Below are 12622 nucleotides of genomic sequence, written 5' to 3'. Positions count from 1 at the left end.
CAAATTAACTAAATAGCTTATTTTTTCTACTTAATACATTGTTAATTGATAATTTTAAAAGATAAATATTACACGTAGCAACGTTTAAAGGATTTTATCATTTGTTATTAAAGGACTGCTTATCCCAACTTGACAGTAAAGAGTTACATTTCATCTCTTGAACAAATCAATCACTGCCTTCCCACCCTCCCTTCCCCCAAAGCTACATCAACTATGATGTAGCATAGCAATTTCTGGTAAATCCCAATCCTCAAATACTGTAATATGTTGTTATTCTCAACACATTGTCCAAGATTTGACAGCAAGTGTCTAGGGATATTTAGAAATATCAATTAATTTTACTTCTGCATTCTTTAAGCAAATAATCATTTAGTGACACTAATTAACTGAAGAAAAATTAAAATAATATAATTAACTAGTGATTTATTATATTAGATGTAACTATAAATCATGAAACAGCATATTATTTAAGGTTTACAATACAGGGAAGAAAGAAATAATACAAGAATTTCATGTTTTTATTTTTGATGTGGCTTAAAAGGTAGGTAATGAACTTCCGATTCTTAGCCTCTGAACATTTATTTTAAAACAGAACACTCAAATTATCGTGAAATGATAAAACCTTCACGAGTTCACTATTTACTCCAAGATAACTATCAATTAACAAAGGCATCCTTCTGAATACATAATGCATTACATTTTTTACTTTCAACACCTGGTGTCACCAGAATAACGCCGTATATTTCTAAAACGCTCTGCAGTTGTTTGTGCTCTGATTTTAGGGCAGCAATACTTCAAAAAAGAAAAAAAAAAGTAGAACCATAGAAAATTATGGGAAATGAAGCATATGTATGGCTTTAGTAGTTTAATGAAATGCTAGCAGTTAACTGTCCTTGACAGGTCATTTTTACAAATGAACTCAAGGTGTCTAAAAGCCTGCATCTCTTAGTCAAGGTCAAGAAAGGCCTAAAGCAAAGTGAAAATTCTGCTGAATCTCCATATTTTGAGTAAGGTCAAATCCTACTCCCTATTTTGCAAAAACACTCTAACTAGTGACTTTTGCTACAGCAGAATTGAGCTAATTGCAATCAATTCTTCTACTGGGTAATCACTACTTTCTCATCTAGTCTAGGGCTCCATAAATTGGATATTATAATAGTTCCACTGAACAGAAGGGGGGGGGAGTGATTTTAATTGATTATTGTTTGGAGCTCCTTAGATCTTTAAAATACTAAATACAAATTAAATCTTAAGGAAGATATAACTAATCTTAACTCTTCCTTCTACCCTATTAGCAAACAAAATTGATAAACTCATGGAAAACGCAGAGACTGACAGAACTGAACTATTTCATTAACTAAAAAAGTTGAAACAAATAAATACATGCACTTTCACCTTATTTTAATGGGTGTAAGAGTGAAACTTTGCTCAGTTTTTGATGCTAATTTCAAAATCCAAACTGAAATATGACAGACAGTTAGAGCAACTGGTACGAGATTTGTGTTTTGTTTTGTTTTTTTAAACCTAGATTTCCTGGTAAAGCAGTCAATAGATCCTGAAGTTTCAAAAGAAGTGTCATAAGCTTGTTATACAAGAAAAATTGAAAATACTGTGCTATAACAAATGTACGTAGGACTTTAGAGACCCCAAAGACTTTGATTCCGTTTTAGAAGAAAATTTCATACCAGAAAATTGCAGTGCCACATAAGATGTGGTTAAGATATTTTTTAATCCACAGTTTGTGACAACATACATTCAAACTGACACCGAACTCTGCCTTTCCATCCACTAATTAGGCATATGAATTTGCTACTACAAACTTTCCCAAAGTCACAAAATATGAATAGCATAGCTTTATGACTCTCTTCTGTTGCCTATCAATATTTTTCCAGTGAGAGACAGGGTTTGGGTTTTAGACCAGCCACTGCAGATTTTAAAGCTAGACCACAGCGACTAACACAGTTAAAAGAGTTCTTTTCAGGTGAACATAAATCCAGGATCTTTAGACAACATTTGGAAGAGAGCCCAGTGCTCCAGTAAGGCATTTACTGCCTCTCAACTGATTTGGTGCTGGCCAACTTTTTGATTATAGAAGACCAAACCACGTGAAAGGAAGACAGGCAAGCAACACAACCTTGAACACTGCTATCAAGCAACATAACCTCCTGTAAACCATGATCGGAAAAGAATGACAGCACTATTCTCAGAACCAAGCACTGAAAAAAAAAAAAAGGAAAGCACAGAAGAGCCTGAACTCTACGAAGAGGAATGCTGAATCAATTAAAAAAAAAAAAAAAAAAAAAAGCTTTTCTCCCTATTGGTAGATTTAAACAGATGCTAACATAAACAACTTTTAAAAAGAGATTAAGAAATTATTTAAGCCTGGTGGGCTAATGGGGTAAGAAATGTTTTACCTGCATGATTTATTTAATATAATAACTCTGCTTGTTCTCCAGCTTCTTCAGAATTTCCCCCCCCTGCAAACTCCAAATTCACAAAAACAGATATAAAACTCTCTGTAAAACAAACTACTGTGACTTATGTTATTATGTTAGAACTCCCTGGCCCATTATCCCTTTATTAAGAGCAAAATACAAAAATAGGTCTTAAAGGAACCCCTCCTCCCCTGGTCTCTCCAAAACACCATGCAGAGATACCAACTGGATGGTGCCATCCAATGTCAGTTCCTACGGAAGAAAGAAGGGATGCACCCCTTCTAGGTAATAAACATGAATATTTAGAATAAGCACAGTTTCCTTCCTATGCAGCTGGATAAGACGTATGGATGCCAAAAAGAAATCATGTATCTTTATCTATAGCTATTATTTATCTCGATCTCAGCAGAACTTCTGACCCTGCTGCTCATGACAGTCTCACAAAAAAGCTAGAAACATCATTTAACAAGAATTCTTGGTACTTAGCTACAAAACTGGTTAGAAAGCCATATTTAATATTTATCACAGGTTCATCTCAAATTGGATAGATGTATAAAGTTTGTTATACTCATATATACCAGTCAAGTTCTTACTGAAAATAGTGAATGATGCGAAATAAGATGCAGTCTAAGCTAGCAGGTAATATAATGGGAAAGGTGGTGCACAAGGCTAAAAACATGACTATGATCCTCTGCCCTCCACCCAGGCTTTTTATCCAACCACTTTGAAATGCTTTAAAAAAGTACAGCAGCAATTCAGCATGGCCAGAGCAGAGTTCTAAGACTAGCTAGGAATAATTAACCACATAAACAAAATCTGGGGAAAGAGTAGCTCAAGAGCAGGTCTGCAGAAGGGGGTTTGGCAGTTACAGTGATCATGAACTCAACATGAGTCAACCGTGTGGTACTCTTGGAAAAAAAGAATCCTGATGTTTATGTACGAACAAGGGTATCATTGGTAAGACACGTGAACACAACCTCCTGTTCTGATCTGGCCACCAACGGAGTACTATGCCCAGCTTTGAGTACCATGCTTCTAGAGAAACCTGATCAGCTAGACAAAAAGAACAGAGAGAACAATCATAGGCCACAGAAACATGACCTATGGAGCGGGGGAGGCAGGTTTTGATTTATGTGCTATCCACACAAGGGAATGCTAGATTTATGAAGCCTGCAGAAGAACAGCAAGACCCTGATTCTGTGGTCCACTCATTAGATTACTTAAGCTAACAGCAGCAGGGAAGATTTCTAGATCCCATTTCCTGAGGGGTCTGTCTATATATGGCACACACTAGAACAGCGACAATCTCGAAAAGAGAAAAAGAAATGCTGGATTCCTGCACCCCTCCCTGCTCTACATATCACCTCCCAGCTACACTCAGGGATATAACCCTGAGGTACTAGCTTGGGTGCCCTCTGACCCTTTGGGTCTTTCGCTGCTTTCTGTACTGTGTGACTCAGCTTCAAAAGGACAAGGTGAAGCAAGACTGAATGTTTCTAGGAGACATGGCTTAGAGCCCTCTGGGTGAGGGGCATGAATCTCATTTTTTTTTACTTTATCGTTCTTAGTTCTGAAACCGGCTTTGGCAGGATCTGTCTGTCACAGAGGAGGTATATCTGGCTTGAAGACAGAGCAGTACCAATCCAGCTGTACATCTTTGGCGTGACACAAGCACTGAAGAAAGGAAAAGGGAAACACCCAGCACACACCACACTTCTCTATTTCCCTACGCTACTTGAGGTACTTTCTACTCAAGCAGAAAGCTGCTTAAAACTCTGCTCTCCAAAGTTTACCAAAGAACCACCTGATTTTACATACTGTATGTAATAGCAGCTATAAATCTAAAAATCAAGCCTTTTCTTAATATTGTCTATTTTTTCTTCAGAGGCAGTAGCTTTTCCAGATTGCAGATATGAGACATTTTATTCACAAGAAGTTTTGAAGTTATTGCTATAATTAGAGATTTTGAAAATGTAAATTCTATTTTGTTTGTGGTCATAGTTTTTACTCTATTTGTTCTACTGATAGGAAGCTGGCCAAGTAAATCACTTTGATACAGAGTAATTGAAGAAGCTAACTGAAAATCTATACCCTCATGCAGGTTTCCTCCAAGTTGTCGATATGGCAAACCTAGACAAGACATACCACTATTTTTCTAGACACACAGGGAACAATCTTGCACACACATTTATTCAAAGGCTATTTTCCTCTTATGCGGTCTCAGTGAAATTACTGGAGTTTCACAGATAAAGTGTTACACAGGCATACAGGTGTAATACAGAGCAGTGTCAGAAGTTTTATCAAAAAAAAACAATGCAAGTTAATACATATTTCTTAGAAATATAGTTAAGTAAGCAATTATATTGTGGTGGCTCAGACAATATGCTACCCAAACTGCATCAGCAGCAACTCTCCCCACAATGCAGAAATAATTAGAAGTTGGGAGCCAAGAAGAGCTGCCTAAGTAAATACTAAACTCTGCGCATGCCGTTCCTACTGCTGAGTTTTTACATATCACAAAAGAACAAGATTACTGGGGAGTTTATTCCTACTAAGAGATAAAATCATTAGTCTTAAAACTGCCTGCTCCATTGTCACCGAAAATATTTCCTAACACTTTTTCATATACATGTGCTCAAAGCATCACCACTACATGAAATAAAAATCCAAGTGATAGCATAGTTTGGCTCGTGAGCTTAGCAGGCTGCTATAGAGAAGTGGGGAAGGGGAGGCAAAACCCCTCAATCCTCCTCATACATACTCTCACAAATCCCAAAAAATTAATTTTTGACCTGTCCCATGTGAGCTCAATTTACCAGATCTGGCAGGGTCACGAAAGACAAATTGTCTTAAAGGGAATATCATCTCTCATTTGGTCTAGTGTCATACCTACTACCGTCATGTTTCAGCTACACCACTCTGCAGACTCCTGTTTATGATGAGGTTACATCAACATTGATGGTCAATCACAAAAATAAAATCAACACATATTTGATGAACCTGGAATTGACAGGCCTGTCACAGACACGAAGCTTATAACTTTTTTTAAAAAAGTCTGTCATATATAAAATTTAGAAAACAAAGTTTTCATATCAAAAGCATAACCATAATTAACCAAATTCAAAAATGGAAATCAAAAATTCAAAAAAGCAGTGAAATGGATCACTACATAGATGAATTAAATTTCCTATATTCATAATCTTTCATCAAGATATGACTGTGATAGTAATGTGCCTCCAACAAAAATAGCCAAGTTATAGATCCTAATTGGGTTTTCACTTAAAACTGAAATGGAAGTTACACATAAGACAAACTGCAATTGGACAAATTAAAAGATTAAATCATTGTTTTGATATCTAGAGATATAGACAGTTAGCTAACAGTAATTAGAAAAAGAAGTGCTGAGCATAAGTGCTGAGCATAAGCAAGTTCATCGTGTACAAAGTTAAAGACACTTGATACCATACGTTAATGTAGAAAACTGCCATTGACCATACTTAATTAAAAGATCTAACAACTACTAGCAGTAAAAGAACAGATTAGATGAGCAAATGGATTCAGATATATTTTGACCTAAATTTCTTGATTTTCCAACAAGATAAATAAAGGTAAATATAAACAAAAATAGAAGAGAGAGGAGAAAAACAATCAGCCAGTACATGTCATTATGAAGCCTCATACCAGAAAGATTGAAGAATATCAGCAACCTCTTATCTCTTTTTACTGTACCTGTTTGACTTTGGCAATAAATCATGCTTTGTTTTTTTGTTAAGCAGGTTTCTCAAAGCTTCACATAACTATATGGTACCTCATAAATAACTGTGTTACTAAGAAATTTATTATATCTAGAGCTACAGTCATGTAATAAGGTCCTCTGTCTCAGGAGAGTTTAATCAGAATAAAGAAATCATTAACGTAAAATGCAACTTAATCTCTTAAATGTCAATTTTCTTTTATGCTCAGTCTCTCTTGAACTTCACTCCTACTAAAAAGAATGAATAAGGAAACAGGTCTCCATCTACAGAGTCCACAGAAGTCAGAGGTTCATCTTCTTCAGCCATTCATGTCACCTTCCCAACCAGAAAAATTCATGAGTATAACCTTGTGTTATTTTCCATGTCCAAAATGAGCTTCTGAAAGCTGCAGTAAGGTTTGGCCAGTGGCTGTATTTTTATTCTGAAAAGTTTTCATAGCTGGTGCATTTGAACTACATCACAGCAAGCACTGCAGCCTTGGAGCAGCTTACCGGTTTGATGTGCGAAACGTGTATGTGTATGATACACGTCCTGCTGGGATTTATTCCCTACATGATTTTCAGCTAAGGCAAAATTAAGCCTGGGTCTCCACTCTATAAATTGTGTTGAAACATTTCTCTCGTCCATATAGATTCTGTTATTTATACATTTTCCTAATATAGTCCAGGCTTAGCCCTGTGCAATCTCATCTAAATTTAATTAAGTTCTTCTCCTATTCCCACACCCAAGTGTAATACTTACCAAACAGTATCTCCGTACCTCACAGGCAACACAAGACAAAGCAGCGCTGTAGACAACAGGGTAATGCAAGGTAACGACGCTTTAAAGCACTGCTTCAAAGTGCATGTTGACATATTCTATACACTTTCTGCACTCTGTCCCCTTTCACTGAAAATATTATGCAACATTTAGCTCTGATTCTCACTTACTCATACCACAGAAAATCTAAATTTTGTTGGCTTCACTAAACACAGCCTCAAAAAATAATCAATAACAATTGATACACACTCCTGGACACCAGACTTAAATGCTTGCATTCACTCCAAGATCATACCTTCCACCTAGTAACCTTAAATAGTCTTTTCCCTTCACTTCCTTGACCCTCTGTAGGGCTGTCACACCCTCTTCAGAAATCTTCCTTTGCCCAGACTGAGTGTGGTTTGAGGAACAACTGAAGCCCAAGCTAAAACCAGGGAGATCATAATGAAGAAACCAATATCTCTTAAAATTAATTTCTGTTTACTGGACACCTGTAAAGGCATCTATGGATCCTGTTACGTTACTGGTCAACATCTTCCAATCACGCTTTCAGGCTTGCAACCCACTTGAATCTGCAAGCTTGGTTTCTCGTGATACCACTTGACTTCTGTGAGTTCCAGTTTAGGAACCACAACTACAGATGCTAAATCAATGATTAAACAGCCTTAAACACTTCCCTTCAAGCTTGAAACACACACTATATGCTACTAGAATCTGAAATGTTTCATTACAGCATTCTCCGTGAAATGCATGTCATGGAATTCGTTAAAAATGACAAGAGGAGTACTACTTCAACTGTGGCCCTTCATGCACCGTTAGCCTACCTACCTACTTTTTCCTCCTACGTTAAAGCAATTTACGTTTTTTCCTAATGTATTAGCTTATGAAACTTTTGCTGGACATATTACTACTAACATCAACCACCTGATCATCAGTAAAAGTCTAAATATCATTCAAAGCTACTATAGACACCACTCTTCCAACATAAAAACAATTCCCTTATTTCTCACTCACTACTTCCAGTCTCACCTCCAATATCATTTTTCTCAGCTTGTTTTGAAGAAAATTGGTTTATTTCTATTTTCTATCTAGCTTTCAGCCCTTTCACTATATATGGACTGTGTGGGAAATAATCTAACCCGTTACCTTTGATTTCTAGAGAAATTCACACATTTTGAGATCCAAGCAAGAACAAAACTGTTATTTTCAGAAGTTACAGCAGACAGAATCCATTTTCTTTGGACAATACCCAGATGTCTAAGAGCCAAATAAATTATTAGCTAATTGTGGACAAAATGTGATTCAAATCACATATTGATTTTAGTGCTAGGTTTCAGTGTCCATATGTCCAGCCTGTTTAATACGCAATTAACAAACAAAAGCTTAGGTTCTGTTTAAAAGAATTTAGAAAAAAATGCTATTTGTAAGTGCTTATGAATCAGAAGGTAGTATTCATCTTACTTAACCTAAACTTCTCAAGGTTAGGCACCTAAGCCGGTTGCCTACCCTACCAGAAGATGGAGTGTAAAAGCATATTATTCAGCTTTTGACTTTCTGACAGGCTCAAGTCCCAAATCCCTTTATATCCAATGGGGCAGGTGCTCAATGCTTCAAAACATTGCATCCATTATTACAAGCAGAAATATAAGCAAAGAAAAAAATAAATAAAAACAAACTCCATGCTTTAACACAGAACTTCAGCGCCATGAGGCTTCACCTAGGACACAATCACAAAGTACACAATTGAATGATGAAGAAAATGAACACCTGAATGGCCAAGACTGAGCTATCCAACCCACGTACTTGAAAATACCTTCCTTCTAGCAGAACTGTGTAACACAAGGTACATGTAGATCATGGTCTGCAGAATCTAGGAACAGCAGCCGCTTGAATCTCACAGGACCTAGGGAACCAAATTAAGTTATTTATGGGAAAAATACATATGAATATATACATAGTATCCATATACGAATGAATACTTATAGTCATCTGAAGATAGTTTTACTACAGATTTGGATTAACATTCCAATTCTGCAGAGATCTATGCAAACACTCCGTTTTTTTTAAAACTAAGTATTTAAACACTGCATTCAGCAGGAGAGGTCTCGGTATATCAAATTAAGCACACACCACAAGCTTTTCAGTATCTGAAATCTATGAGGCAAAAACTCTTCATATTGACCCACCTCGCAAAACAATAGAAGAAGCTATATGTTCCCCATACACTGAAGTTATTGCTTTTGAAGGGAGAACCAGTGGTCCTTTAAGTCTCTGTGATGCAGGAGAACACAGCAGAAATATACGTTGATGCCCAGGATACAGAGAGAGATAAGAGAAGAATTGTAGATGACTCTACATCAGTAGCAAAAATTACTTTGGAGAAAAGAGATGCCCTTTATAATATTATTACAAAATGCTATTGGAATTGCCCATGATATTGTTACCAGAAAGTATCTTAATGCCATCAGGTACTCCTGAAACTCCTGGAAAACATCTTAGAGTAAACAGTGAGAGTTTTATACCTGTGATGGGAAATGAGCATTTGTCTATGTCTCCTTTCTCACCAATGGGAAACCTAAAATCCTGACTGCTGCTGGAGAGCCAGGAGTTTGCCCAGCGTGTACTCAAGATGATGCTGGGATCTACGTTTCTTCTAACGTATCACAGAATCACAGAATGGTTGAGGTTGGAAGGGACCTCTGGAGATCATCCAGGCCAACCCTCCCGCTCAAACACGATCGCCTAGAACACATTGCCCACGACCCCGTCCAGATGGCTTTTGAATATCTCCAAGGACGGAGACTCCACAACCTCTCCGGGCAACCTGGGCCACTGCTCAGTCACCCTCACAGGCAACAAGTTTTTCCTCACGTTCAGACAGAACCTCCTGTGTTTCCGTTGGTGCCCGCGGCCTCTCGCCCTGTCGCTGGGCACCGTGGAGAAGAGGCTGGCCCCATCCTCTTGACACCCTCCCTTCAGACACTTAGACACACTGATCAGATCCCCCCCTCAGTCTTCTCTTCTCCAGGCTGAGCAGGCCCAGCTCCCTCAGCCTTTCCTCATAGGAGAGATGCTCCAGCGCCTTCATCATCTAAGTAGCCCTTCACTGGAATCGTTCCTGGAGCTCCGTGTCTCTCTCGTATTGGGGAGCAAAGGACTAGACACAGTACTCCACGTACAGCCTCATCAGGGCTGAGGAGAGGGGGAGGATCACCTTCCCTCCACCTGCTGGCAACACTCTGCCTAATGCAACGCGGGAGACCGCTGGCCTTCTTGGCCACTAGGGCACACTGCTGGCTCACGGTCAACTTGTTGTCCACCAGGACTCCCAGGGCCTTCTCCACAGAGCTGCTCTCCAGCAGGTCAGCCCCCAGCCTGTACTGGGGCATGGGGTTATTCCTCCCTAGGAGCAGGACCCTGCACTTGCCTTGGTTGAACTTCATGAGGTTTCCCTCTGCCCATCTCTCCAGCCTGTCCAGGTCACTCTGAATGGCAGCATAGCCCTTTGGTGTATCAGCCATTCCTCCTAGTTTTGTATAATCGGTAAACTTTCTGAGGGTGCATTCTGTCCCTTCATCCGGGTCACTGATGAATAATTTGAAGAGGACTGGACCCAGTATTGACCCCTGGGGGACACCACTAGCTGGAGGCCTCCAATTAGACACACTATTAGATTAGCGTGCCACTAATCACAATCCTCTGACATCCTAATAATCTACTTCCTTCATCTGTATCAAGACTCACAAATCCACCTGGCTGGATAGACAAAGCAGCACTGCCAGTCCGGGTGGAGAGAGCAAGAAACAGCATTAGGTATGCCTCTAGTCCTCCTTTCCTCCAAGGCTATGGAAGAAAGCAAGGAAAATAGGACAACAGACTCACCTCAAGTGGACGCATTGCAAAACAAGCAGGAGGAACTAGAGCTTCATGTGCAGTCTCAGATCTGTGACATCATTCGAATAACCAAGATGTTGTGGGGAACACTTGCATGGCTGGAATGCTGCAATGGGTATAGGCTCTTCAGCAAAGACAGAGAGGATGAGGAGGGGAATTGTCCTCTATGTGTCCAGATGTATGAAACTCTTCTCTGGGATAGGAGCCAGGCTGGTTGAGAGCCCGTGGGTCATGATCAGAGGAGAGGCCAGGAAGAATGACATGATCATGTGGGTTTATTGCAGACCACCTGAACAGCACAGAAGCACCTGAAGTTCTCTCTAAAGAACTCAAGGAAGCCTCTGGATCACAGACTCTTGTTCTTTACCCATCCTGAAATCTGTTGGAGAGGCAACGTGGCAGGACACAAGCAATTCAGGATATTTCTGGAGGGCGTTAGGGAAAATTTCTTGATATAGATACTGAATAGGCCAACCAGGGGTGACACACAGCTGGATCTGCTCACTAAAAAGCAAAAAGTGTTTGGAGACCTGATAATCACTGGTAGTGTCGGCTGCAGTAACCTGTAGTGGAGTTTCAAGATGCTGTATGGAATGAGGAGCGCAAGTAGCAGAGAACAGACAGCTGGATATCAGGCAGCTTGGGTTTATTTTGGGAACTCGTAGGTGGGATCCTGCCTCCCATGGGAGGCAGCTCTGAAGGACAAAGGAGCTCAGGAAACCTAGCAGACCTTTAAGGATAGCATCCTCCAAGCACAAGAACAGTTCATCCCAATACTCAGAAAAAGGAAACGCATCAGGAGACCAGCCTGATGAAGCAGGGAATGATAGAGCTCCAATGCAAAAGGATAACATACAGGTGGTGGAAGCATGGAGAAGCTACCAAGGAGTTGTTTAGGAACATCGTCCAGCCATGTAGGGAATGGTATTAGGAAAGCCAAAGCTTATCTTGACGTTTGCAAGGGACATCAAGGGCAATAAGAGCATCTATTGCTGTATTAGCAGTAGTGAAAGGCTGAGTAAGGAAAACTTGGGCCTGGGCCTGAACGGGAAGGATGAATTTCTGACAGCAGATACAAATACAGCTGAGAAACTCAGTATCGTCTTTGCTTCAGTTTTCACCACCAACACCTCTAAGGCCTCTGTGTTTAGAGGCAGGGTTCAAGGGGAGAAGAATGACCAGCAGTGGATGAGGATCGAGTCAGGAATCACTGAGAGCTCAACCCATGTGTATCCATGGGATCTGAGGGGCTGCATCCAAGGCTGCCGAGAGAGGTGACCAATGTCATAGCGAGACCGCTCTTGATCGTCTTTGAAAGGCAGCTGACATCAGAGCTGGTTACCAGTAACTGGAGAGAGGCAGATGTTGCACTCTTCTTCAAAAAAGGCCAAAAGGATGATCTGGGGAACTACAGGCAGATTGGCCTCACTTCGGCCCCTGGGAAAATCATGGAGCGAGTCCTCCTGGAGCACAGTTCTGGGTGCATAAAGAAGTGTGGAAGAAGTAGGAGCAGCCAGTTTAAATTAATCAATGGTAAATCCCACCTGACCAACCTGACTGCCTTCTAGGATAGTGACTGTATTTGTAGACAAGGGAAAAGCAGTGGACATCATTTACCTTGATTTTAGCAAGGCTTTTGACACCATCTGCCACAGCATTCTTCTACCCCAGCCAGGCCATTCTAGTCTGGTGGGTACAAAACGGGGTGGACGGCTGGGCTCAGCTGTGGTTAATAGGCTGGTGACAAGTGGAGTACCACAAGGGTCTGTACTTGAACCT

The 12622-nt window shown here is 40.0% G+C and overlaps 1 protein-coding gene across 6 annotated transcripts in view; it reads right to left on the bottom strand.

The window, feature by feature from the left end:
- GGACT (gamma-glutamylamine cyclotransferase) overlaps window positions 1-12622 on the bottom strand; it is a 36370-nt gene that overhangs the window by 18554 nt on the left and 5194 nt on the right. The window contains exons 1-2 of one of the 6 annotated variants that reach the window (XM_068928050.1): window positions 9136-9206; window positions 8753-8852 (exon numbers count right to left, since the gene is read on the bottom strand). The exons of 1 other annotated variant lie outside the window; for it this stretch is intronic. In XM_068928050.1, the coding sequence (XP_068784151.1) occupies window positions 8753-8807 (55 nt within the window). In that variant the 5' untranslated portion in view covers window positions 8808-8852; window positions 9136-9206. Of the gene's footprint in view, window positions 1-6931; window positions 7018-8716; window positions 8853-9135; window positions 9207-12622 lie in introns of those variants that run through there. 4 more of the 6 variants (XM_068928041.1, XM_068928085.1, XM_068928071.1 and 1 more) reach the window with 4 other exon arrangements.

Source organism: Struthio camelus, chromosome 1, assembly GCF_040807025.1.
Source record: "Struthio camelus isolate bStrCam1 chromosome 1, bStrCam1.hap1, whole genome shotgun sequence".
Classification (NCBI taxonomy): domain Eukaryota; kingdom Metazoa; phylum Chordata; class Aves; order Struthioniformes; family Struthionidae; genus Struthio; species Struthio camelus.
The sequence above is the reverse complement of the archived record's forward strand: the minus strand, read 5'-3'. Positions and strand labels throughout refer to the sequence as shown.